We start from the raw sequence: 27,706 nt of genomic DNA, 5'->3' as shown, positions 1-27,706 counted from the left end.
GTTTTTGCCTTGGGGGCTGGGGGGCTGTGCGTTCCCTCCCCTCCTGCCTTTCTCTCCCCCCCACGACTCTCCCATCCTCGCCCTTCACTTCTCTTCCCAAATCCCAGGAGCTTCCTCTTTCTCACATTCCTGCCCCCTAAATCAACATTAATCCTTTCCCCCAGCCGCCCCTCCTCCTCCTCCTCCCCCCACTTCCCAAAAGCAGGCAGCCTGCACACCCAACTTGAGCAGGGAAGGAAAAAAAAATCCAAGTAAGAAGTTACCAACACAGAGGGGTCGCTGGGCAGAAAATGCAGCTACATTTATCCCCATTTGTTTTACCCCTTTCACCTCCAACCTCTTCTCCTGTTTGAACGAGGGTTGGACTAGAAGACCTCTAAGGTTCTTTCCAGCTCCGATATTTCCTTAAACCGGTCTTCCTGAATGTATCCGATCCCCTGGGGTGGGGGGAGGGAGGCGAGAGACCCCCTGTTGCCCTCATCTCAAGCCCTACAGCTGGAGTGAAGAGGGATTGTTTTGTGAAACTAGATTTTATCTATTATTTTTATATTACTTTATATTAATTTTATATTACATTATTATTGTATTACACAGCAAATGAGATAACTATGCTGGGCTTCGTATCACAAATCACTTATTTGTGATAAGTTGTTTATTATTGTTATTGTTGTTATTATTATTATTATTATTATTATTATTCACAAAAACTACAGTGTACTCAGCAAATGAGATAACTATGCTGGGCTTCGTATCACAAATCACCTATTTGTGATAAGTTGTTTATTATTATTATTATTATTATTATTATTATTATTATTATTATTATTATTATTATTTATTCACAAAAACTTCAGTGTACTCACCAAATGAGATAACTATGCTGGGCTTCATATCACAAATCACTTATTTGTGATAAGTTGTTTATTATTATTGTTGTTGTTAACAAAAAACTACAGTGTATAAAGCAAACGAGATGACTATGCTGGGTTTCTTATCACAAATCACTAGTCAAACACTTCCCAAGCATTTAGGGCTGTGTGATGTATTGGCATATTATTATTATTATTATTATTATTATTATTATTATTATTATATCTTTAGTGAGATTCACAGCTTTGGGGGCTGGTTGGTAGCTCAACAGCTCGAGTCCTAACCAAGGACCTAGGAACTGTTCAGGTAGCGTCAGATGATGTGATGATGATCACCGTCACCATCAACATCGTTATTATTTTCCAGTAATATCTTTTAAAGCTGGATCTATTGTGGAAAGGCAGGGAGGTGGGTTAGAAAGCTTCTTTGGTACGGTGTCCAGAACCGCCGGTGCAGGGGGCGGATAGATAGCCCACCCTCGCCACCCTTGAGTGGGTCACAGATTCACAGATTTGGCCCAGTTCACACGTGATGCCGAACCCAGGTTAACCAAGCCCCGGCTGGCTTTGTCACAACAATCCTGCGCCCAATTCCAACCAGGCTTTTAAAACATCTGGCATGTCCCACCCGACTGAGCTATTCTCTGTTTCTATTCCCACCCCACGTCCCCAGCCCTGAGTTTTAGGGCGCCCAGAGATGGCATCCATAGAGGGAAAATTTAAACAGCACCGCCCCACCGATCTTCTTCCTTCTATCTGGATCCTAATCCTCACGAGAAGTTAACCACGATTGGCAAACTCTCTTTCCTTCATTTCTGCCCACTCCATCCCTTCCCAACATTTAAAAACTTGGCCAAGTCAAAACCCGGTAAATATTTTGATTTATTTTTTCCTTCTGGGCTGTTTTTGTGTCGACAGACACTCCAATGCCTCAATTTTGGGGCACGGGGTAGAAATCTCTCAAGATTGGACTCCCACCGGTCAGAAATGGTGTATAGTCTCCGGCTTGGGCAGGGGGTTGGGCTAGATGACCTACAAGGTCCCTTCCTCCCACTCTGATTATCGGTTGTCTATTAAACGAGTGGCACCCTTCGGGCATTTAGCAGGAACTAGAAGTAGTCCTCAACATAGGGCCACAGGGGAACCCAGAATTTATGTTGCTAACTGAGACATTTGCGAAGTGTCTCCCGCTGGAGAAGGGAGCGGGTTGGACTAGATGACCTACCGAGGCCCCCTCCCACTCTTGTTATGCTATTTTCTATTCACATGTCCCAAGGGGAGTTTGGTTCCCATTTTTTATGAAATTTCCTGCCTCCTCCCCCCCCCCGCCGGTCGTTAAGGGCATCCCCCGCCCTTGTTATCTTAAGTCATTAAGTGAATCTTCGCTCATGATGGGGACACCGTCATAAATACGAGTCGGTTGCGCCCTTTGGAACGGCCCACCGGACGAAGGGCGTGTCTTTGGACCTTTCCCCTTGTACGATGGGTCGATTGGGGTGGAAGTCTTGGTGGCTTTTTCCTCCACCCCCCCAGGGGGTGGAGGGGGCAAAGTTTTCGATTGGACTCTGGCAACACCCAGCCCACCCCACGGATTAACCCTGCCCTCCTTCGCTGGGGGTGTGTGAGGTCATCTGGCTCGCCCAACTGGCTGCGCCGTTTCTGGGAAATCTTTGAATTGCTTTCGTTTGGCCAATGGCTTTTTTTTTTTCCTCTCCAACATGGGAGGTTTTTTTTTCTCCAGAGGTCTGAAATCGTGTAGGGTCTCCTCCTTGAGCAGGGGTTGGACTAGATGACCTCGGAGGCCCCTTCCAGCTCTGTTATTCTGTTATTCTCCTTCCTTCTGTCTCCCTTTTTCCCCTTTTCTGTTTCCCTTCCCCTCTACTTCCTTCCTGCTGGCCTTCCTTCTCATTTTCTTTCCTTTCTTCCTCCCTTCCTCCGTCCTTCCTTTCTTTTCTCTTTCCCTTCTCCTCTTTCCCTCTTTCTCTCTTCCCTCCTTCCTTCCCTCCTTCCCTTCATCCCACCTTTCTCGGCTTCCCTTCCCTCTACTTCCTTCCTTCTCATTTTCCTTCCTCCCTCCCTCCCTCCCTCTTCCATCCTTCCTTCCCTTTCTCTTTCCCTTCCCCTCTTCCCTCCTTCCTTCCCTCCCTCCTTCCCACTTTTCTCTGTTTTCCTTCCCCTCTACTTCCTTCCTTCCTGCTTGCCTTCCTGCTTGCCTGCCTTCCTTCCTTCCTTCCTTCCTTCCTTCCTCGTCACTTCCTCCTGACCAAGCTGGGGGGCGGGTTGGACTGGATGACCTCCAAGGCCCCTTCCAACTCTTGTCATTCTCTATTATTTGAGCCGAGTCACACACAGATACTTTGGCCCGGGTGTTCCTTGAAGAGGCATTGGTGTGCGAGTGTGTGTTTGTTTTCCCGCTCTCCGCTTCAACCCTGCAGCCCCTGAAAAAAAATATATCACCTGGTGATGCCCCATCCAAGCAGACTCTAAAGAGCTTCCCACATTGGCTGCCACTGCACCCTCCTCCCCCACAAAGATCTCACCGGAGGGGATGTGGGGGGCGGGCGAAGGAGGCCGAGAGCCTCAGGTTGGCATACCTGGCTTGTGTTGCCCCGCCCCTGTTTCCCAGCCTGGCAGCACCTAGGTGTGTGTGGCGGCGTGTCGCTAAGACGGCACCTGCCGATTGTCCCCAGGTGTCCTGGGTGTGCAACGCGGAAGGAGGAGGAGGGGGCGGCTGAGGCGGCTGTTTGTGCATGCGTTCAAAGCCCTCGGGGCGGGGGGGGTGGCAGAGGAGGGGGGGGCGGGCGAGGCCGTGCACACCTAGCGAGCTCCCAGGTCTTATCACTCCAGGTAAGCGGGAGGTGTGTGTGCTGCACCCCTTTGAACCCTAGACCCAGGATAGCCTCGGCTTCTCTCTCTCTCTCTCTCTTTCTTTCTCTCTCTCTCTCTCTCTCTCTCTCCACATCCTCACCTGGAATTCACTTCTTCAGGTTTTCTTTCTTCCCCTTTTCTATAATTTAAATTGACTTTGGAATCCCTGCTCTGTTGGAAGAAGCTTAGCCTCTGCTTTTATTTTTTATCTATATCTATCTATCTATCTACCTACCTATCTATCTATCTGTCTATCTATCTATCTCTATCTGTCTATCTTTCTTTCCTTCTTTCTTTCTTTCTTTCTTTCTTTCTTTCTTTCTCTTTCTTTCCTTCTTTCTTTCTATCTATCTTTCTTTCCTTGTTTCTATCTATCTTTCTTTCTTTCTTTCCTTCCTTCCTTCTTCCTATCTATCTATCTTTCTTTCTTTCCATCTATCTATCTATCTATCTTTCTTTCTTTCTTTCTTTCTTTCTTTCTTCTTTCTTTCCTTCCTTCCTTCCTTCCTTCCTTCTTCCTATCTTTCTTTCTTTCTTTCTTTCTTTCTTTCTTTCTTTCTTTCTTTCTATCTTTCTTTCTTTCCTTCCTTCCTTCCTTCTTCCTACCTTTCTTTCTTTCTTTCTTCTTTCTATCTATCTATCTATCTATCTATCTATCTATCTATCTATCTATCTATCTATCTATCTTTCTCACCATCTATATATATCTATTTTTTCCTTCCTCCGCCTTCCCTTCCCTTCCTTCCTTCCCTTCCCTTCCCTTCCCTTCCTTCCTTTCCTTCCTTCCTTTCCTTCCTTCCCTTCCTTTTCCTTCCTTTCCCTTCCCTTCCCCCTTCCTTTCCTTTCCTTTCTTCTATCCTTTCCCCTTTCCCTTCCTTTCCTCCCCCTTCCCTCCTCTCAAGTCTCAACCCCGATGCTTCTTTCTTCAACAGGCCAAAGCAGGCAGAAAATCAACAGGCGCTGTAGAATGTCCCAATCCAATTTAACCCCCACCCCACCCCCACCCCCACCCCAATTCTCCCCACTCCCCCTTTCCACATTAAAAAAAACACCCGATTCCGCATAGAGCCAAAGGCGCCTGCAGACCAACCCGGGGTAAAATTTCGCCAGTACGGAAGGGCTGCGGGGCCGAAGGGCTCAGCTGGGGTGTCTGGCCTTGGCCGTCCCTGGGGTTTGCCTGGGCTGAGCCATTCCCACGTGGGGCCCCCCCTTGCTGGAAACCCCCTTGCCCGTTTACCCAGAAAAAGAAAAAAAAACCATCTTTCCCTTGTAAATTGGTGCATTTTTTATTTTTTTTAGCAAGACGCGGCAAGGAGCCAGGAGTTTGTGTGTGTGTGTGTGTGCCCCCCAAAAACAGCAGGGTGGGAGTTTCAAAGCGCCCCCCCCCCCAATTCAGGCATCCCTGGTGCCCGCCGGGCCTGGCACGGCCTCCGTTGCGTGGTTGCCCTGCCCTGCTGGGAGGCAGCGATGCCTCCTGGGTGGGTGGCGGCTGACGAAACCGCCTTGAAATCGTCCTTTGGCTTCACCCCGCCCTTTGCCAGCGATGCCCCCCCTCCCTCTCCCGGGGTGGGAGCCGAGAGGAGGAGAGCTGGCAGGGGGGGGGACGCCATGGCAACCCCCTCCGGGGCTCTTCCTTCCCCCGTCCTGCCTGAAACCGGAGCCTCCTTTGGCCAGGAGGCCAAACCTCAAGAGGCAGGGTGCACACAGGCGGGCAGGGTGCCAACCGTGGCTGGCAGTGCCAAGAAGGAAGAAGGTGGTGAACTCTAGACTGGGCGGGGGGGGGGGGGAAAGATGCTCTGGGCGCTGAAGGTGGAGGCCGAGGGGGAAGGGCAGAGGCCTTGCCCCGGGATTCTCAAGGGCGGGGGAGGGGGGAGAGCTGGTGCCAGTTTGGCCCCTGCCCTGCATGCCACGGGTGGGCGTCTGGAGGCTGGTTTGACCCTTGAGAAGAGGAACCAATCAGCCCTTCCTTCCTTCCTTCCTTCCTCTTCCTTCCCTTTCTCTCTCTCTCCTCCTCCCTCCCTCCCTCCCTTTCTTCCATCTTTTTGCCTCCCTCCCTCCTTCCGTTCCTTCCTTCCCTTCCTTCCTTCCTTCCTTCCCTCTCTCCCTAATTCTTCCCTCCCTCCCTTCACCTCTTTCCTTCCTTCTTTCCTTTCTTCCTTTCTATCTCAATACTTTCCTTCCCTCCTCCCTCTCTTCTCTTCTCCTCCAATTCATCCCTCCCTTCCTTCTTTCCTTCCTTCCTTTCTCAATACTTTCCTTCCCTCCTCCCTCTCTCTTCCCTCCCCCTTCCAATTCTTCCCTTCCTTCCTTCTTTCCTTCCTTCCTTTCTCAATACTTTCCTTCTCTCCTCCCTCTCTCTTCCCTTCCCCTCTAATTCTTCCCTCCCTTCCCCTTCTTCCTTCCTTCCTTTCTCAATACTTTCCTTCCTTCCCTCCTCTCTCCCCTTCCCCTCTAATTCGTCCATCTCTCCACTTCACTTCCTTCCTTCCTTTCTCAATACTTTCCTCCCCTCCTCCCTCTCTTTTCTCTTCCCCTCTAATTCTTCCCTCCCTCTCCTTCCCTTTCTTCCTTCCTTTTTTCCTTCCTTCCTTCTTCAATTCTTTCCTTCCCTCCTCCCTCCCCTTCCCCTCTAATTCTTCCCTCTCTCCCCTTCCCTTCCTTCCTTCCTTCCTTCCTTCCTTCCTTCCTTCCTTCCTTCCTTCCTTCCTTCCTTCCTTCCTTCCTTCCTCTCTCTCTTCCCTCCCTTCCCTTCTAATTCTTCCCTCCCTCCATTTTCCTCTCTCTTCCCTTCACCTCCCCTAATTCTTTCCTTCCTCTCCTTCCCTTCCTTCCTTCTTTCCTTCCTTCCTTTCTCAATTCTTTCCTTCCCTCCTCCCTCCCCTTCCCCTATAATTCTTCCCTCCCTCCCTCCCCCTTCCTTCCTTCCTTCCTTCCTTCCTTCCTTCCTTCCTTCCTTCCTTCCTTCCTTCCTCCTTCCTTCCTTCCTTCCTCTCTCTCTTCCCTTCCCATTCTTCCCTCCCTCCATTTTCCTCTCTCTTCCCTTCACCCCCCTTAATTCTTTCCTCCCTCCCTAGCAGAAACCCCCTTTCCTTTTTCCCTTGCTGGGCGGCGGGTGGGTGGGTTTGAATTTCTCGCCCAAGGCTTTGGGGGCAGCATGCCCCCCACCCCGTCCCCCCAGAAAAAGGGGTGTTCCCTGCAAACCCCCCCTGCCCTGACGCAGTTTCCCTTCTCTTGAAGGGGAAAAGGAGGAACAGGTGACGAGAGAGAAAGAGAAGTAGACCAGGCTGGGCTGCTAGGGGCCCTCCAGCCGCCTCTTCCGGAGGCTCCCACGGCCAGCCCCATGGGCACCGGATGGGGTAAGCTACAGGGGCACCCCTAATTGAGGACGGGGCAGGGTTGGGGTGCAGAGAGGATTTCCCCTCCCCCCTTCCAACTCACGGGTTTTTCTCCCCCCTTCCACCCCCGGGAACCTTCAAGAAACTTTATTTATTCCCCTCCGAATGTCAGAACGCCTTTCCAAAACACACTTTCCTTTCCACGCTCCTTTACAAAGGAGGGGGGGGGATTCGAATCCGAGGCCCAAGGGACCGAAACGGGGGGGAGCAAGCAGATTAGATTAGACAACTCCGGGGAAAGAGTCCTTCCTGGTTATATTGGCACACAGGATCTTTGCCCCCCAAATTAAAGGATTTTATTTTATTTTGTTTGAAGGAGAAAAAAAAAAAAACTTCAGGGAGGTTTCCGTACAGAGGTTGGAAAACAAAAAAAGTCATTTCTTTTTCTTTTCTTTTTTTTCACCCTGCTGCTCTTACAAACCTCTTTCCCTTTTTTAAATTTGCACACTGGGCTCAAAAATCAGGGGTGGGGGTGGGGAATAAATAAATATATGTGTGCGTGTGTGTGTGTGTGTGTGTGTAATTTAAAGCTCAGGATTATAAGGAAGGATTCTTCTTCTTCTTCTTCTTCTTCTTCTTCTTCTTCTTCTTCTTCTTCTTCTTCTTCTTCTTCTTCTTCTTCTTCTCCTCCTCCTCCTCCTCCTCCTCCTCCTCCTCTTCTTCCTTCTCCTCCTCCTCCTCCTCCTCATTCTTCTCCTTCTCCTTATTCTTATTATTAATTATTCCAGGGGTTTTTTACCCAGGTGATGGGGTTTTTTTGGAGAGGCCGCCTTTCCGAAGGAGAAAAATTGCATTGGTGACTCGCAGAAAGTTTTATTTTTTTAGATCTTTCTAAGATTGGTTAGAAAAGGGGAAAATAAGAAAAGAAAAATGGCAATGCAGGCTTTGCAGATTTTTTTTTTTAGTTAGTTTGGAAAAAGAAATGGCTGGATAGCATGCAGGCTTCAAAAAGTGAATGGATGGAGAGAGCCTCCACTTTTATTAGCACCGTCCCAACTCTCCTGTTCAAAAAAAACAGAACTCTGTACATGGTCAGAAACAGTTTTGGCTATGTCGTTCCAGAGCTTGGTTTGGGGCCGAGAGCCATTCTTTGCTTGCTTGCTTGCTTGCTTGCTTCCTTCCTTCTCTTTCTTTCTTTCTTTCTTTCTTTCTTTCTTTCTTTCTTTCTTTCTTTCTTTCTTTCTTTCTTTCTTTCCTTCCTTCCTTCCTTCCTTCCTTCCTTCCTTCCTTCCTTCCTTCCTTCCTTTCTTTCTTTCTTTCTCTTTCTTTCCTTCCTTCCTTCCTTCCTTCCTTCCTTCCTTCCTTCCTTCCTTCCTTCCTTCCTTCCTTTCTTTCTTTCTTTCTTTCTTTCTTTCTTTCGTTCTTTCTTTCTTTCTTTCTTTCTTTAGATTTAGATTATTGCTTCTCTCCCCTCCCTCAGAAAAAGAGAGTAACTGCGCTAAAGGACCCTTTGAGCTGGGGATGATGGGAGCTGGAACCCAACACCTGGATTTGAAGGCCATCCTGCCTTTTAACGCTGGCACACAAACTCTCCCCTTGCACACACAACGCAACCTGTTGTTGCTCCCAATTCACGCCCACTCAGCCAACCAACCCCACCCAGATGCCCCAGGACAAAGTCCCACCCTACGTAATTTTCTCTCTCTTTCTCTCTCTCTCTCTCTCTCTCTCTTTCTTTCTCTCTCCCTCTCTCTCTCTTTTCCCCTTGCCAACCTTTTGCAGGGGAATAAAAAGTTTGGAAAAGCAGCGTGCAAAAGTGCAAGAGCCCCTGGTTTAATGTGTGAATTATCTCGCCTGTTCAGCAACGGTGTGTATAGAGTGTGTTTTTCCAATGTTGGGCCCGGTTAAAATTCTTACATTCCCAAATTTCTCCAGCTGGATGTGCTTGGTGGTGTGTTTTTTTGTAATAATTTTTTTTTTTATATTTTAAAAACATCTGTTTCGGTGAACAATTGTGGTTCCAGGTTTTTACATTTCAATACCAACGTGACTTTCATTTTCATATTCCTCTTTCATAATTCAACTGCATATCACATCATTCATTTTCCTGTAAATTTTCTTACGTTCATCCCACGTACGTTGTCCATGTTTCGTATCTTCTCTGATTTCATTTTTTTTTTCTTTGAAGTTATTCTCCCGTCTTTTGTTTTATAACGTTATCCAAAATTCTTCCTTCGTTTTCTATAGTCACGATACTTTTATTTATTTTGATTTGTCCAGCGCTTTTACAAGATTATGCTTTTTTTTTTCTTCTTCTTCTTTCTTTCTTACTTCCGCGCTCTAGAAGGGAGATTTTGGAGAGGAAGGGATTGAAAGAGAATAAGCCGTGGGAATAGACATCAAAAGGGATGGGTTCTCGCCAGGGAATTCTGGGAATTGAAGTCCAACCGCTTCCAGGTGTGGCCCAGGTTATAAAACCCTGGCACAGAGAGACAGAACCAATATGCACGGAAGGCATTCCTTCCTCTTTAAAATTTGTGGGAAGCTTCTGGTGGCTCAATTTTTTTCCCCAAAATATTATTTTAGAATATTATTATTTTTTCTTTGAAGTTATTCTCCCGTCCTTTGTTTTATAATGTTATCTAAAATTCTTCGTTCGTTTCTATAGTCATGATACTTTTATTTCTGTTCACGAATTATTATTATTTTTTTAAAAAAATTCTGGTTTTCTCTTGCTGAATTTTGCAAAACCCCTTTTCGCTGGCCCGTTTCAAAGTTAGAAACCAAAGTTAGAAGCCTTGTGGACTAGGGAGTCTGCCCAAATCCCATCGTCCCCTCCCTTCCCATAAGAATCATTGAAGGAGTCTGTCTCTCTCTCTCTCTCTTTCTTTCTTACACACACACACACACGCCCCGTGCAACCTCGCTTCTTCTGAAAAGCAGTTCCGTCCCGCCTTACAAGGCTGTTGTAAGGCTGCTCGACGGGTTGAGGGTTGCACGAGAGGCAGAGTTGAAAATCTATGGCTAGGTTGGGAAAGAGGGGAGTCTCTTGGACGCTGTAAAATGGGTGCCTGGTGGGGGGTCCCGTTTCGTTTCGTTTCTGGACCCGCCACACCCCTGCAAGGTAGGACAACGCACAAACGTGCCAGTTACTTGCGGTTCGTTGTTTGAAGACAAAACTCAGAGGTTCGTTCCAATTGCAACATCGGTTCTCCCTGACATGGGCTCACCGTTCCCCGGGTTCCAAACCAGCTCGGCCAAGGGTGATGGGAGCTGTAGTCCCGTCACGATGCCTCTTTCTATTCTAGGAAGGACTAGCTGGATCTCTTCACACACACACACACACACACACACACACACACACACACACACCCTTGGGATAACCGGCCCAGAAAACCCACCGCTTTGCCTCTTGTTTGCTTTCAGATCCCATATGCAGCTTGGCTCGCTGACTCGATCTGCCTATACCGCTGGGATCTGGGATTTTGTGTGGGTTTTTTTTTGTTTTTCTTATTCAAACATCTCTACAACGAAGGCTGAAAGGGAACCCTCACCCTGGAGATGATGATGATGTGGTGGGAAACGCTGGTGGGCGGAGGGACCATCTCTGCTGAGTCACTTTCTCAGACAGGAAGGGTGGATTTCCCCAGGTTTGGGGGAGCACCCTTCTGGGAAAGGGGGTGGGGGTGGCTACGCATTAGGAGGAAGTCTTCGGCCCCGGCCGCTCTCAACATGGCAGCCTCCCCCATCTGAGGCCTCTCCCGAGATAAGGCCAGGCTCTCTCAGGGGTCTGTGGCTTTCCAGAACTCTGTGCATGCTCTGGCTAACTCTTGCCTTCCCTGAGTTGGCGAAGCTGCCACTGAGCCCTGGGTGGGGGGGGGGGTGATGGTGGTGGTTGTTTCTTCTTCTTCTTCTTCTTCTTCTTCTTCTTCTTCTTCTTCTTCTTCACCTCCTCCTCCTCCTCCTCCTCCTCTTCCTCTCCTCCTCCTCCTCCTCCTCCTCCTCCTCCTCCTCCTCCTCCTCCTCCTCCTCCTCCTCTTCTTCTTCTTCTTCTTCTTCTTCTTCTTCTTCTTCTTCTTCTTCTTCTTCTTCTTCATCTCATTCTCCTCCTCCTCCTCCTCCCTCCTCTCTTCCTCTCCTCCTCCTCCTCTTCCTTCTCCTCCTCCTCTCCTCTTCCTCTTCTCCTCCTCCTCCTCCTCTTCTCCTCCTCTCCTCCCCCTCCTCCTCTTCTTCTTCTTCTTCTTCCTCCTCCTCCTCCTCTTTTCTTCTTCCGGGCTGAAGAGTTTGCAAAAGGAAAGGATAATAATAGCCTTGGTTTGCAACACCAGAAAGGGCTTCCGGCAGGCGCCCCCACCCAGGCTGAGTCACTGGCCTTCTCCACGCCCCACGCATGCCACCCCCACCCCGGTCCATTGCAGCCCCAGAAGTTGCTGGTTCCAACCCTCCCCGCCCTGCCCAATCTCGTTTTCCTCAGTGCCCGCTTCACCCACCTTATCGCTTGGCCAGGGCACCTGGTTGCCAGGAAGGAGCCCCCTCCTGGGAAGCTTCGGGGGGGGTGGGAGTGGGTGGGTTGTGGGGAAGCACGTTGGGTGAAAGGGCAGAGAAGGGTTGGTTCTGGTGCCCTCTTTCTTTCTTTCTTTCTTTCTTTCTTTCTTTCTTCCTTCCTTCCTTCCTTCCTTCCTTCCTTCCTTCCTTCCTTCCTTCCTTTCTTTCTTTCTCGCCTTCCTTCCTTCTTCCTTCTTTTCTTTCTCTTATTTCTTTCTCTTTCTTCTTTCTTTTTCTTCTTTCTTTCTTTCTTTTTCTTTTTTTTCTTTTTCTTTCTTTCTTGTTTCTTTCCTGCCTTCCTTTCTCTTTTCCTTCCTCCTCTCTCCATTCCTTCCTCCCTCCCTTCTCCCTTCTGTCTCTGTCTGTCTATCATTCATTCATGTATTCATCTATCATACCTACCTACCTACCTACCATCTATCTATCTATCTATCTATCTATCTATCTATCTATCTATCTATCTATCTATCTATCTATCATCTATCATCTATCATCTATCTATCTATCTATCTATCTATCTATCTATCTATCTATCCATCCATCCATCCATCCATCCATCCATCCATCCATCCATCCATCCATCCCACCCCTCTCTATTTCTATTCCTGCCTTCCTTCTCCCCACTCCCTGTCCTGTCGGTCTATTTATTTATCTGTCCATCAACCATCCCATTGCTGTCTATTACCTACCTCCCCTTCCTTCCTTCCTTCCTTCCTTCCTCCCTCCCTCCCTCCCTCCCTCCCTCCCTCCCTCCCTTCCTTCCTTCCTTCCTCCCTTCCTCTCCATAACCAATTCTAGGCCTCTTTTCCAAAGGAGGAGGAGAGAATGGCGCTGGGATTCCCTCAGCAGAGCCTCCAGAGCCAGGAGCGGACTATCCTCAAACGTTAAATCTTTGAAACTTGTCCTAAGCGGCCGACCTGAATCCATCTTGGGCATCCTTTCTGAGCACCCACAGCCCTGCGGTGTAGGCAGAGAGGATTTCCTGGGTGCGTGGAGGATGGGGAAAATAGCATTTTGGGTGCGGTGGGGAGGGGGCAGCCTGGAGATTTCTGGGGAGCCGGGCGAGATTCGAACTCAGAAGGAAGAAAACCGGATGGAAAAAAAGAGAAAAAAATAAATAAAATTCAAACGCGTTTGCAGATTTGCAATGAAGCGGAATGCCTAGGAAACGTTGCGGGTCTGTTTTGAGCCGGTTGTGTTGCTGTTGTTGATGACAACCGCCTCTCCCCTGGCTGTGGGGAAAAGAGGTGGGAAAGTGACACAATCACATTTCTCCGGAAACCCTTCCTCTCCTCCCTCCATTTCTGGCTTCCTCTTTTTTCCACCCACCGTTTTCTACCGAAGCGGAGCTCCGTTTCCCTCTTTTATTTGTCCGCTTTCTCATTCTGTCGCTTCCCGTCTTCCCTTCCGCTCTCTCCTGCAACAGCCGACAGACCCCCAGCATGATTTCTCCTTTCAATTTTCCTTTCTTCCCCACTGAAAACTGGACAAACATTTGCAAATTCAGAGATGGCCAAAGACCAAAAGGAAGGTCTCAACTTACGACCGGGATTGAAGCCCAACATTGGCGAAGCGAGACGGGTTTTTGGGTTTTTTTTCCAAACGAGTTCGGACCCGCTTTCACAACCTCCCTTGCCGCCGCCGCTAAGTGAATCGCTGTGATTGTCGAGTTAGCCACACGGTTCTTTAAGCGAACCTGCCTTCTCCCTCGACTGTGCTCGTCAAAACTATCGTAAGTGTGAGTTGGGCAGTCAGTCCTCGACCTTCAACGGTCTTGTTTAGTGACCGTTCATGACTGTGTTTTTCCCACACACACTTAACAACCGTTGTGGCATCGCCCGTGATCGAAATTCAGGTGCTTGGCCTTCTGACTCGTAGTTGCGACGCTCGCCGGGTCCCCTTGGGCTACCAAGGGGGAAGCCATATTTCACTTAACGACCATGTTACTAATGGAAGCGACTCACAATCCACCGATGGAACAAAAGTTGCCTTTAGAGGTTGTGGGAGCTTCATCCCTGGAGGCTTTCAAGAAGAGATTTGGACTGCCACCTGTCAGAAATGGTGTTAGGGTCTCCCGCTTAGGCAGGGGGTTGGACTAGATGACCTACAAGGTCCCTTCCAACTCTGACGATCGGTTATCCATTGGTTTATCTGTTGTCTAACTTAACCACAGGCGGCAAGGACGATCCTTCCAACCAGGCAAAACGGAACGGCTGCCTGGCTCAGCCCCACCGCAAGCGTGGGCCTCGTGTTTGCGGTCCTCATCCGAGGACCTGCCCGTTTCTGGTTGGGCCACTGGGGGAAACTGAGTCAAGCTGGCATTTTTAATTTTTAATTTTTTTTTTTTTTTTTAGCCAGTCACTCGAGTCGGGCTGCTCCGCCAAGGCAGGCTGTGGCAAGCCCTTCTCAGCCCTGCCCCGATGAATGCCAGGCGATGGGCTGGCAGACATGGGCCGTGCGGCAAAAGGAATTTCGCCAGATTGGCACAGCCGCAACCCTTCTGAACCAACCTGTTTGATCCCAGGGATTTCTCCCAAGGCACAAACTCCCCTTTGATCCTGTTTGCAAAGGCTGGGTGGACTTGGTTTCCCAGAATGCAGCAGGCCTGGCCACCACCTCCCCCGGCTGAGGATTCTGGGAAGGCAAAGTTCTGGAGAAAATTCCTTTAAAAAAAAAAACCTCAAAATGCTACGTTTTTGACTTGAATTTTTTTCAGGAGCGTGAAGCGAAGCTAAAGAGAGAAGAAAAGAAAAAAGGGAAACTTCCTTCTTTCACTCTCTCCTTCCCCTTCCCCTTCTTTTCTTTTCTTCTTCCTTCTTTCTTTCCTCCCTTCTTTCCTTCCCTTTCTTTCTCTCCCTTTCCTTTCCCCTCTCCTTTCCTTTTCTTCTTTCCTTCCTTCCTCCTTTCCTTTCCCTTTCTTTCTTTCCTTCCTCATCTTTCTCTCCCTTCCCTTTCTCCTTTCCGTTCTTTTCTTCTTCCTTCCTTCCCTGCCTCCCTTTATTTCTCCCGTTCCTTCCTTGGTTCCTTCCTTCCTTGGTTCCTTCCTTCCTTCCTTCCTGTTCCTCCTTCCTTCCTTCCTTCCTTCCTTCCTTCCTTCCTTCCTTCCTTCCTTCCTTCCTCCCTCCCTCCTTCCTTCCTTCCTTCCTTCCTAGTTCTTCCTTCCTTCCTTCCTTCCCTCCTTGGTTCCTTTTTTCCTTCCTTGGTTCCTTTTTCCTTCCTCCCTCCCCCCTCCCTCCCTCCCTCCTTCCTTCCTTCCTTCCTTCCTTCCTTCCTTCCTTCCTTCCTTCCTTCCTAGTTCTTCCTTCCTTCCTTCCTTCCTTCCTTCCTTCCTTCCTTCCTTCCTTCCTTGGTTCCTTTTTTCCTTCCTTGGTTCCTTTTTCCTTCCTCCCTCCCCCCCTCTCCTCCTTCCTTCCTTCCTTCCTTCCTTCCTTCCTTCCTTCCTTCCTTCCTTCCTTCCTTCCATCCATCCATCTTACCTCCAGCCTCTTAGTCTCACTTTGAGCTTCCCAATTCAAACCACCAATTCATTATTTTTTGTCTTCTTTCCGCCAAAAAAATCCACATAAGTTTCCATCCTTTAAAAAATATATATTATCCTTATATTTGTTTGTTTTCTCTTTCTCTGACCTATCTTGTCCGCTTCACTATCTCTACAGATTCTGCTCATTTTCTCAGCCATTCAACCCTTTGCTTCTCTATCTAAAATCAATGAGACGTCGAGATACTTTCTATATATAGATATATATATTTTCCCCCACATTATCCACAATTTGGGTACTTGAGTAACTTGGGTAATGCCAACTGCCACTTAAACCGCCCTTCTTAATATACTGTGTGCTCCGACAGTTGGGTTTCTCTGCCCTCCTTGCGTTGGGGTTGGGAAAGCACTTGGCATATGCTCAGAGGCTCTTCTCCGCTGGAATAGTTCCCTATTGCATTACCGATGGAAGAGAAATTATTTTTACGTGCAATTGATCAGCTTCTTGCACGCTGTTTCCCAGGGGTGCCATTGAAGATCTGGAGATAAAATCCTGTTTCGGGGTGTGTCCGGCAGAGGAGCAAATTTGTAGGGGGGAGGGTGGGGGGGGCACAGGAATTCTGTCTCTGTTCTGCCCCTTCCTTAAGCTGGCATCAAATCAAAAGTTACAACAAATTCGCTTTAAAATTGGCTAGATTTATCTTGTGGTTTAAAACCGTACCGTGCATCCTTTGGGAGAATGGTTAAAAGGCCCGCCCTCTGAGCATACCTAAAGTGCTTCACCCCATCCTCCTCCAAACAGAAAGATCTAGATCTAAGTGTGCTTTAGTGTATTTACACTCCTAGCTTGAAGGATGGTTAGCCCTCAATTTACAACAGCTTGGGTGGGATTCAGCCCGTTTTGGACCCGGTTGTTACACCAGTTGTTACAGCGGTCGAATCCCACCACTGTCACAGCTCCTTTAGTGGCCATTCCAGGGACACTGAAAAAAGTGGCTTGCGACCCAGGCCTCGCACTGAAGACCATCGCAGCCTCATGTGGTCAAAACTCAGATGCTTGGCAACTGGCGTGTATTTACGACGGTTGTGGCGTCCTGGGGTCCGCATGATCACCCTTGGCGACCATTCCACCAAGCAAAAGCCGTTGAATGGCCACTGGGTTCCCTTAACGGCAGCAATTCGCTTAACAACCGTGGTCAAACCGGGCACGCCCCCCTTCCTTAAACCCCGCCTCGCTCGGCGGTGGAAATTCCGCGGTCATAACCCGAGACCTACTTGTCTCGTTCATCCTCGCGGGAAGCGCAGAGGCTGGCCCTTGAGAAGCAAGCTAGCAGGGGACCTTAAATACCCTTCCCCACAACCCTACGAGGTAGACCACCCTCGATCAAGGTCAACGAGCCTGCGTCAAAACGCCCCAAAGGCGTTTTAACAGGATAAACTTGGAAGTGGCTTTTCCTGAGTTTGCTGGCTTCTCTTTCCTCCTTTGCGCCTGGCGAGGGGTTTTCACCGCTGGCATTGGACGCGGGGTTGGGGGCTGTTCTCCTGGGGAGGTCGAAAGGGTTAAAAAGAGGGGGCGGGAACGTGGGAACGGTGCTGCATAACCGGGGGTGTGGGCGTTGCCAGCTTTTGTGGTGGTAAAGAGAGCCCTGCGTTTGCTACGCCGCGGCACATAGGTGTACTCACACATCTGCACAGACGCCGGGTGAAGGAGCAGCCGTGGCGAGGGGTGAGTGAGGAGAGGGGGGGGCACCCTGGCAAGGTTTGAGGAGTGGGGGGGGGGAAGTGTTGGAAAGAACCCACCCGTCTCCCCAAGATTTAAGCATTAGGGACAAGCGACTCGCTTTGCAATGCCCAAGACTGTCTGCTTGGCACGGCGGTGGCAGACAAAGCCAACCGAAAACCGACAGGACTCGATTCGAGGTGCTGCCCCCATTCTAAGACCCCAATGCGTGGTTTATCTCTTCTCTCCTCCCCCCCCCAAAAAAATCATTGTTTCCCCCCCTTTTCTTCTCAACGACCCCCCGCTTCTTTGCAATACCAAGTTTCCAAAGTTGGCTCGGAATCCATCCTGCAGAATATGAACTCCGCAGAATTTTTTCGGGAAGGGATATTGAGTTGGGGGTTGAGGTGGAAGGATTCAGAAAGGAAGGGGGAATTTTTTCTTCTTGGGGTGTGTGTGTGGATCAAACCTGAGGGATCTGCTGAAGTGGGATCTAGGATGATCTTGGTGCACCCCAAGGAGAAAATAATATATATATATATATATATTACGTTTCAAAATTGCGGCTCGGCCCACCGAGATTTAAATCAACGGCCGTTGAGGCAGGGTTGAACTGCTAACCTGGTTTCCCAAGATTGGCAAAGGATTTGAGTTTGAAACGTCCACCATCCTTCTAGTCCTCAGTGAGAAAAGCATCCGAAGGTCGGTACTTTTTTTTTTCTTTCTTTTCATCATAATCATTTCCGCTTCGTTGCTCCTTTGCCTTTTTAGCGTTTTCTTTCGAAAAGGGGGCCGAGGGTAAAATCCAGAAAACCGCTTGAATTCCGAAATGTATAATCTTCGGTTATTTGTTTTGCATCCTGTAAGAACAAACAAACAAACAAACAACCCAACTAAAAGGATTCCTTAAAAGTTAGCCTGACCTGGCATGTCGAATAAGATCAGGTCAAGAGCTGGCTTGCGCCGGTGTCATGTATTAACCTCGGTTACTTCATCCTGGTTTGCTTGGGGGGAGGGAAACAGGCCTGTGTGCATTTTGTCCGCACGGTTTAATCGATGTTAAATGTTCGGCGAGAAGCTTTTTTTTTTGTTTTTTTTTCCCAGGATGGCCTGTGTAGGAATGTGGGTTTGTTTGGATAATCCACGGTGTGCTTAGAAATGGGGAGCTTCACTAACCGGGTTAAGAGGGTTCTCCAAACGCAAACCAGGAAGTAACAGAAGGCAGTGCTAAGCGACCCATATGTCGAGGAGATGGTGTAATCCAATCAGGAACTTTGCAAAGAAAACCAAACTTAGTTTTACACTTCTGGTGACCGCAAAAGCAATTTTTGAGAGGGCAGCGATCGTAAAGAGAAAGATCAAAGCTTCGAGAACTGGTTTGTCAACCTTTTAAGAGAAGTTGGACTTCAACTCCCAGGATTCCCCAGCCAGCCACAACTCTGGCTAGGGAATTCTGGGAGTTGAAGTCCACCCTTCTTTAAAAAGACACCCGGCCTAAGAGGACCACTGAACGAGAAAGTGTAAATTGGGGTTTTTTAAAAAAAATAAATTAACCTGGTTTTTCCCTCCCTCCATATCTAAATGTTTAAAGAGGCAAACATGTTTTTCCTGGTGCTTCAAAGCAGCTCGAGAGAGAGAGAGAGAGAGGCTGTGTAGCAAATTTCTGCCTGAGGTTTTGTAAACCGAGGATGATAGCATTAGAGGGACGCCTGGCTGGGGCTGCTGGGCGTTGTAATCCCTCAATTGCTGCTTGTGCAATCCGTGAGGGAGGCCTCGAAATTGCAACCATTTAAAAGCTGCAAGGAGGAGGTCCTGTCCTAAAAATCACAACCACAGCTGAGCCCAAACCTCTGTTGCTAAGCGAGGCGGCCATGAAGTGAGCTCGGCCTCCTTTGACGACCTTTCCTGCCACCGTTTGCTAAGTTGGCGACACCGTCGTTAAGGGGATCAGGCTTCCCCGTTGGCTTTCTTTGTCAGAAGGTCGCAAAAAAGGGATCGCGTGAAACCCGCCCCCCAGCCCCCCAGCCCCCCAGGGATGCCGCGACCCTCATAAATATGAATCGGTTGCCGAGCGTCTGAATTTTGAGCACGTCAGACCGTTGGGCGTGCCGCCAAGGTCCTAAGTGTGAAAAAGGGTCATAACTCATTCTTTTTCAGTGCTGTTGTAACTTTGAACAGTCGCTAAATGAATACACTGTGGTAAATCAAGGATTATCGGTAAAAGAAGGTGCTGGTTGCCTCTCTGGAAGAGTCGCTGCCGGGTGCTCTTTCTGTCATTTGATGCCAAAGCCAGCCATGGGATTTGTAGTCCTCTAGCCCCCCGCCCCCTTAGTAACATCAGGTAAATCTTAGGGAAATTGAGTTTATTTTATGTAATTTAATTTCACTTTGCGTAAGTCAGATTGGTGTCATGATTACGACTCCATCTTTCTTTCTTTCCTTCCTTCCTTCCTTCCTTCCTTCCTTCTCTCTCTTTCTTTCTCTCTCTCTCCTCTTTCTTGCTTTCTTTTCTTTCTTTCTCTCTCCCTCTTTCTTGCTTTCTTTTCTTTTTCCTTTTCTCTCTCTCTCTCCCTCTTTCTTGCTTTCTTTTCTTTCTTTCTCTCCCTCTTTCTTTCTTTCTTTCTTTCTTTTCTTTTTCCCTTTCTCTCTCTCTCTCTCCCTTTCTTTCTTTTCTTTCTTTCTTTCTCTCTCTCTCCCTTTCTTTCTCTCTTTCCCTCTTTCTCTCTCTCTCTCTCTTTTCTTTCTCTCTCTTTCTCTCTCTCTCTCTCCCTTTCTTTCCTTTCTCTCTCCCTCTTTCTTTCTTTTCTTTCTTTCTCTCTCTTTCTCTCTCTCTCCCTCTTTCTTTCTTTTCTTTCTCTCTCTTTCTCTCTCCCTTTCTTTTCTTTCTCTCTTTCCCTCTTTCTTTCCTTTCTCTCTCTCTTTCTCTCTCTCCTTCTTTCTTTCTTGTTGATGTTTTAAAATCCCACCGGATCCCGACTGGATGGGCTGGGGGGGGGGGCATCTCACTGAAACAGGGATGAGTGAAAGAGTTTAATTCCGACTGGCTACTGAACCCCGCTTCCAATTGGCTAAAGAAGCACCCCATTGTTTTAAAAGTGTATTCGGAGGGGGGTGAAATATCTCTTGGCTGAACCATTAAAAACCCACGTAGGATGGTTGAAAAATCAAGCTTGACTTGGTTGGCAATCTCGCCAGGCTAATGTGTGGGTGCCTGACATTGGTGGTTTGCCTCCAGTGTCCAAACGCCCCAGTTTCTTCCCACCCTTCATCTCGCCCGGATTAAGCAGCCACTGAACTCGCCTCCCAACATTGGCACGAGGACAGGGTCCTTCCCCCAGAGACAGATGGTCAAGCCGAAATGATCAATCGCAAAACTGCACCTCGGGATCATTTCGGGAGGCTTAAAATGACTGTCCCTCCCCCTTGTGAGCCGGGCTCTAAGTGCCTACCCAGATCCGAAAAGCTTTGGATGGGAAAAACATTCTTGGCCATCTTGAGACGCTGTGGACTAGTCTCATGCGGTGTGGCTACATGACTCCAAAAAAAAAAAAAGGCCTTTCTCTTCCCAGGGGTTGGCATCTTCCCAACCAGCATTTTCTTTCTTTTTTTTCCCCAATTAGTTTGGAAATTAATTTTGCAAGATTTCACCAAACTAGCAAATCGCAGCCAGGATAGCTGTGCGATTTCCACCAGACTTTTATCTCTTTCCCAGAAAAACAAAAATTCTTTTTTTTTTTCCATTCCCACACTTAGGGGTCCTTTTTTAACCCTCAAGTAAAAACTACACGTTCTCCTAAACCTGTCCAGGCATGCTATTTTCCCACCCACAATTTCCCTGGCACCACGATGCCCCCTTTTCCCCCGGGGGCCTTGCAACAGAGGGATTTATGGGCGGTGAAAGAAAAGCACAACCCGTTCCAGTTTGGCACGCTAATGCCCCGGTGATACCATCTCTCTCTCTCTCTCTGCCCCATTTAGAAGCCAGATGGGTTTCGTTCTCAGCAAGACTACCCCACCGTTTCCATTGGCCATCCAACATTAGGGATTTGGGGAGGAACAAAACCTTTGAACTCCTTCTATCTCCTTTCCAGAATACCGCTTTTAGATTCAAAAGGACTATTGGAATCGACAGTAGGGGCCGGAAAAATATTAATTCGGTTTAGAAAGCGCCGGTGTCGTGTTCAAAAAAAAAAAAAAAAGATCCCTTCACGTGCAGAGAAACATTCACACGTGCACACACGTGTGCGCCGGAGGGGAAAAAAAACACCATGTTTTTTAAAAAAATCTCTGAATTTGAAAATTGAAGTATTTGTAAGGTGAAATTGACACATTTGCAAGGTGAAATTGACATATTTGCAAGGTGAAATTGACTCATTTGCAAGGTGAAATTGACGCATTTGCAAGGTGAAATTGACGCATTTGCAAGGTGAAATTGACTCATTTGCAAGGTGAAATAGACACATTTGCAAGGTGAAATTGACACATTTGCAAGGTGAAGTTTACTAATCTTTGATCCCGAAGATCTGAGTTTCTTTTCCTGGGGATTAGTAACTTCAAATCCTGGTTTGGATTTGTGGTATGGTTGGATGTGTTATAGGATAATTGTCATCGCCGTCCGTAAGCCATGGCTTAAGGTTGTGAATTTAACAACTCTGGCTAGGTCAACAATTTTGCTTTTCTTACCTTTGATCGGGTCTGCTTCTCTAGAGATAGCCTGGACAATTCTTTAGAGTTTTCTTAGCCAGGTTTTTTTTTTTTTTTCAAAAGAGGTTTGCCATTGCTTCCTTCTTAGGGCTGACAGAATGGGGCTGGCCCAAGCTCTCCCAGCTGGTTCTGTGCCTAAGGTGGGACTAGAACTCATGTCTTCTGGTTTCTAGCTTGACGCCTTGAATCACTCCATCAAACTGCCTCTCGTCAACAAATTGCTATATCATTAAACGCACTGATTAGATCAGGAATAGCGCGTGGTAAAAAGATATAAATCAATTCTTCTTTTTTCCTACCCTTCTCATCCAATTCCAAAAAATTATCAGAACGTTGTCGTGTTTCGCCTACAACCTCCAAATCTAGTAAAAAAAAATTTTAAAAAAGAATTTCTAGGTCTCTTAAGCGAAGGGGTTGTTTTTAGATCTGTTAAGGGTGGACGAGGTCATAAAAGCGACCATCCTTCATGAGATCCATGGCGAGGAGGACGCGAAAACCTAGTGAGAATGCACTGCATTTCCTGAAAGGCACGGATTGCATTGTGCTTGCGCAGCAAAACGCAAAAGCTGTGAGTTCCTGTGAGTTCGCCCCCGTCACAAACCGCCATCCGCGGGGTTGCAAACGTCGGCCTCAAAATTACAAAATTCGAAACAGTTTGGTTGAAGATCCGAAGAAAGAGAAATGCTCTTTCTTAAAATCTTCGGGATTCAAGCTTTGCAAAAGCTTCCTTGCTATCCGTGGTTGTAGGGGTGCATTTACCCGCTTCCCTGCGAGGTAGGCCACCACATCCTGCAAGTTCCTTTTTTTTTTTTTTAAGGGGTTTAATAGAAGCAGAAACCGAACCTGAAGATTCACACCTGAGGTTTTGGCTACAATGGAGCAGCTGGCCACTCAATTCAATTTCCCAGGATTTTTTTTCCTCTTCCCCCTTAATTATCTTGGCGGGGCCTTCTTGGGCAATCCTGCGTGTCAAATTTGTGCTGGAACAAATGGTTCCTTTGCAGAGACAACACCCCCCCACCCACCCCCCAAAAAGGCCCAGCCCAAGTTAGCAAAACACACGTGTTTATAGGGTCTGGAGGTTTCCTGAGGACTAGAAGCTTTGGGGTGGGGGGGGAAAGGCCCCGCCACCTGCCACTCAACCCGATCCAAGCGCAAGTTGCAAAACGGCCTTTCTGGAAGCATCCCGGGCCAAACAACCTCCCCAATTCCTCTTCTCCCCACATCCCACCCCAAAATTTGCTTTGTGGCTAAACTGGCTTCCTTAATAAACCCTGGTTTATAAGGGGGAAACGGTCGGGGTCCAGGTGTGTGGCTAAATGTGGGTTAGGTGGCGATAGAGATTTCTGCTTCCCCCGCCTTCCCCAATTTGGAAACAATAGGCCACGACCAAGCCTGGATTAGGAAGTGTCTTTGAGGGAGTTTCCCGCAAGCCATGATGCAAGGATGTGGTTCCGATGTCCGAAAGAGACCCTCAACGGAGGAAAACGGGGGGAATTTTTTCAGAGGTGTGACTTTGGGTGACAAATCACAGCGTTAGAAAGTCCCCGCGTAGTTACACTTCCCGTAAACATCTCATTTTAAGGTTTTTTCTTTTTTCGGCTCCCCTCTTCGGCGTTTGAGGCCTTTTTATCATGTCACAGCATCTCCCCCGGGGGTGGAAAAATAAAAATAAAAAAATCCCCCGCCTCCCATCTCCATTTTTTTCCACCCCACCCCTCCTTTTTAAATTTCAAATCTTTCCGTCGCGACCTCTGGGGCTGGATTTTAGGAAGAGGGGGAAAGGCAGGAAGGGAAAAATAAAAACCATCTGTACATGCTCTGGAGCCCCGAGGCATTGCATCTTCCCTGCCCCACCCTTCCTGGGACACAGTTGCGAGCGAGCCCCCTGCTTCGCGATGCCGTCTTTCCTAGATTTAACCGGTCCTCGGCGAGGCATGCCGCTAGTCCTCATCGAGGAGGCCGCCTGCTTAGCAAGGCCTTTGAAGGGTCACTTCTTAACCGGTCGCCTCCCTGGAGTTGTGGGTTGGATGCTGGCATTATTGGGGGTCTCCGATCAGGGCGCGAGACACGCATACACACACCCCACACACACCAGGCTGGCACACCCGCAATTTTTGATGCCGCGTTTGCAGCCTGTTTATTGCCCTCTTCGAAATCTTTTGCAGAAAACAGGAAAAGGTGCTTGAAGCCTCATTGAAAGGATGAGTGGGAGGGAAGTAAATCTAATTTGGAAATAGCTAAGAGAAATTTCCTGTTTTGCTACCTTCCTTCAACCTAAGATTCCTTGGTGGCTTAAGCCTAGCCCAGTTTGGGGTTCAGCTACCAGAAGGGCATTCAGACGGAGCCATGGTGGCTTGTTTGTTTTGGGGGTTTGTTTTTTTCCCAGCCGTAAAACATTTCACCCGTCCTTTTCACGGGAAATTCTTTCTTCTTCCCCTTTTTCAAACACTTTGACGGCTAGGTGTCTTTCTGTTGGGTGGATCTAGAGGGATTTTGGAGACAGGGACGGAAATAAACTTTGATCCGATCCTGGCCTTGTGTTTTCCCAAGTTTTTATTTCGGCCAAATGGCAGGAGAGAGAGAGAGAAAAAGAGAAAAACGAGAGGGGGAAAAAAATAAACCATCATTCTCATTTTTTCAAATCGTATGTCGGATTCTCGGCTAAAATCTCTAGTCCTAGAGTCACAAACAAAACTAAAGTAATCTCTGAAAACGTGCAGAGTGTTTTTATTTTTTCACCTTGCCACCCACTGGCTTTTAGCGCTTTTTAAAAAAAATAGAGAAAAATGGAGATATCAGTCACCCGGCTCAGACCGATATTCAGATCACCCTAGACTTACATCAGTTCATTTAATGACCGCTCAGAGTTACATCACTGACAAAAGGGACTTTTAAAATTGTTTTCCACAATTATAACCGCCGCAGCGTCCCCTTGATCCAAATTCAGACCCTTGGCAAGTGGCCTGTGCTTATGACGGTGGCAAAACTCACTTAGCTGTCTCACTTAGCGATGGGAATGTTGGCCTCCGTTGTGGTCATAAGTTGAAGACTGACTGTGATTTCTTTGAAATGTTGCAAATTGGGCCTCTTGGAGGTCTGTCTGTGGAGGCTTCCCTTGGTCTTTGATATTTCAATTCATGCCAGCTTGTCCGTCCTAAATCCTTTTCTCGTGCACAATAGCCGCGTTTTTTTTTTCTCTCGGAGTCGGATTGATTGTTTTGGCAAAATTCCTAGAGGACGTTTTGCAAACTCCGGCGAGGTTTTCTCGTGGCTGGGAGAAGTGACCTAGTTGAGTTGGAACTCAACCTGTTTTTCCAGGTTTCTCAAGGGATGGCAACGCCAGCAGGCAAGGTGCACGTGACGTGCTCCCATCCAGATTAACCAAGATAAATGCCAAACCAGGTTTAGGGTCTCCTCCTTGGTGGTGGTTGGTTTTTTTTTTCCATTCACTATCCTGGTTTCCCGCAACGTGTGACTACAGCTCCCGTGGTTGCCAAAAAAGGTAAAAACGACCGTATATTCATTGAGAACTTCAAATAGCCGACTTGATTTTCTGGATTTCCTGGTCTTATTTTGTTCCGTGCAAGAAGCAAATCGTTGCGGTTGTTAAGTTAGGCACCCGGTCATTCAGCGAAACTGGCATCCCCGTGGAGTCTTGCTCGTCCGAAGGTCGCAAAAGGTGATCACGTAACCGTCACAAATTGTGAACCGATCACCAAGCCAATTTTGATCACATGATGCAACGGTCGTAAGTGTGGGAAAACGGTCAATTTTTCCCCCTGAACGGCCACTAAACAGATTATTGTAAGCTCAGGACTACCTGTTCTTTAACGCGATGTGTCCGTCAGCCTGTGCTGGGTTTAGTTTCAGGAAACTTCTGGCTGCTCCCGGTGCAATTCAGGAAAACAATTCAAGGCAGGTCTGAATTTACTGCAAAGTTAAGGCTGGGATTTACTGCTTTTACGCCGACAGCCAGGCAGATATTCACCAGGAAAAAACTCTGTATTAAAAAAAGAAAAAAGAATGGGACCCATTTTGATTTTGCGGACAATTTCTCCCAGACACCTCCTGGCTCGTACCGGACGTCATACTTTTGTTCTTTCTCGGTGGGCAAAAACGGGGTCGGGATTTAGTTCCTCCTAGCCAAACATTCCGGACACACACACACACACACACACACACACACACACACACACAAAACAGGAAAAAAAAACCAATTTCCTGGAGATTCTGCAAAAAGGGCCTTGGATTTATGTCCCTTTTCCTTGTGCAAAACTCAAGTCAGGGATTCCAAAAGGCCGCAGCCCCGCGGAGCCAAACCTAAACAAAGCCAGGCAGCCGTTTCACCCACCGGAGAATGTGGCACGAGAGAGAGAGAGACAGAGAGAGAGACAGAGAGAGACAGAGACAGAGACAGAGAGAGACAAAGGAGGAGGAAAAAACCCACCCTTAGCAATCGTGGTTTAATCTCTAGCGTTCTATTATTATTATTATTATTATTATTTTGTAATTTTTACAAAACTGGGCTGAGCCCGGGCTGAGCTTGTGCCAGCTTGGGCGTCGGGTTTTTTGTCGAATGGAACAGCTTGTGCAAAAGACCCAAAATCTCCCAGGATTAAATCCGGGGTGGGGGGAGGGGAGCCAAGGATGGGCACGCAATGCCCGAGGGCCCTGCCAGGGCGGATGCCAACGGTGGGAAAAGAGTGGGACACCGGCCCGGGCCGCGGAGCGGCTGCTAGCCTCGATGTCTGAGAAGTCTTGGATGCTAGTTTTTTTGGTTCCGTGCCCAGCCAAAGGGCTGCCGGGCTGAGCTGGCATAGCTGGGGGTGTCAACCCTGCTGGGTGCCGCACCTAAACCTTCGGTCAGAATGCCCTCGGTTCCCCACCACGCCCGCCTGGCAGTTTTTTCCACCCGGCCTGCCCACCCCTTGCTTAGCCGGTCGAGCCTGCTTGGCAGAGAGAGGGGGGGTGGGGTGGCCTACTGCTGCTGCCCCCACCTATCCAGCCACCCCCCCTTTCCCCCCCCGCCCCTGTCCTGGCAAAGGCAAACAGGCCTCCTGGCGGGCACCCAAATGCCAGGGAGTGGCCGCCACCCAGACCTAGCTGGCTCTCCCCCACACCCCCGGGCGAGAAGGGGCACGACTCCATTTCTCCTCCTTCCTGCTCTTCTGCCCCTCATAACTCATGCCCCACCTCTCTCTCTCTCTCTCTCTCTCCCCCCCGCACCTTTGCCCAGGGCACCTGAACAATCTGGGCAAAGGGTGGCGTGAGAAGACAAAGGTGAGCCAGCCAACGCTGGGGGAGTCCATCTCCCCTCCCCCCACCGCCCCCCGAGCCAGGCCGTTCGTCTCGGGAGGGTTTGCTGCGGTGCTTAAGAGTGCCCCTGAGCATGGGCGAAGGGCGAGAGGGGGTACGTGCCGGCCTGCAGGTTAGATAAACAGCGGCGGCCGTGGTTGTGTCCTGCCCGTCTCTGCCAGGCCTTTGGGTTGGGTTTTGCGTTTTTGCAATGGGGGGATATATTTTAGGTCTGTTTTTGGAATGGTTGAAGTGCCAGTTTTAAGGCTTTGGGTTCTGGGCGTTGGGAAGGAAGGAAGGAAGGAAGGAAGGAAGGAAGGAAGGAAGGAAGGAAGGAAGGAAGGAAGGAAGGAAGGAAGGAAGGAAGGAAGGAAGGAAGAAAAAAAGAAAGAAAGAAAGATTGGAGGGGTAAGGAAGGAAGGAAGAACAGGGAAGGAAGGAAAGAAGGACAGGCAAGATAGGAAGGAAGGAGGGAAGGAAGGAAAGAAGAACAGGCAAGATAGGAAGGAAGGAAGGAAGGAAGATTGGAGGGGTAAGGAAACAAGGACAGGGAAGGAAGAATAGGGAAGGAAGGAAAGAAAGACAGGCAAGATAGGAAGGAAGGAAGGAAGGAAGGAAGGAAGGAAGGAAGGAAGGAAGGAAGGAAGGAAGATAGATTGGAGGGGGAAGGAAGGAAGGAAGGACAGGGAAGGAAGAATAGGGAAGGAAGGAAAGAAGGGCAGGCAAGATAGGAAGGAAGGAAGGAAGGAAAGAAGGAAGGAAGGAAGGAAGGAAGGAAGGTGGATTCCCAACCCAGGTGTCACCTTTGCAGGATCTGTTGGGAGGAGGACCCAGTTGAGTCTTGGCTTCCTCAATGAACCGTTGCTAACTCAGGATGTACATTTAATGG

General features: G+C 48.4%; 1 protein-coding gene across 6 annotated transcripts in view; it reads left to right on the top strand.

The window, feature by feature from the left end:
* ZBTB7B (zinc finger and BTB domain containing 7B) overlaps window positions 1–27,706 on the top strand; it is a 33,601-nt gene that overhangs the window by 998 nt on the left and 4,897 nt on the right. The window contains exon 1 of one of the 6 annotated variants that reach the window (XM_026716438.2): window positions 3,659–3,716. The exons of 3 other annotated variants lie outside the window; for them this stretch is intronic. Coding sequence is in view for 1 of the 3 variants with exons in the window: in XM_087913913.1 (XP_087770039.1) it covers window positions 7,078–7,093 (16 nt within the window). In the remaining 2 variants the exon portion in view is untranslated. Of the gene's footprint in view, window positions 1–3,658; window positions 3,717–7,004; window positions 7,094–16,745; window positions 16,822–27,706 lie in introns of those variants that run through there. 2 more of the 6 variants (XM_087913913.1, XM_087913915.1) reach the window with 2 other exon arrangements.

Source organism: Pseudonaja textilis, chromosome 16 (genome assembly GCF_049901715.1).
Source record: "Pseudonaja textilis isolate UNSWEBS1 chromosome 16, rPseTex1.2, whole genome shotgun sequence".
Classification (NCBI taxonomy): domain Eukaryota; kingdom Metazoa; phylum Chordata; class Lepidosauria; order Squamata; family Elapidae; genus Pseudonaja; species Pseudonaja textilis.
The sequence above is the reverse complement of the archived record's forward strand: the minus strand, read 5'-3'. Positions and strand labels throughout refer to the sequence as shown.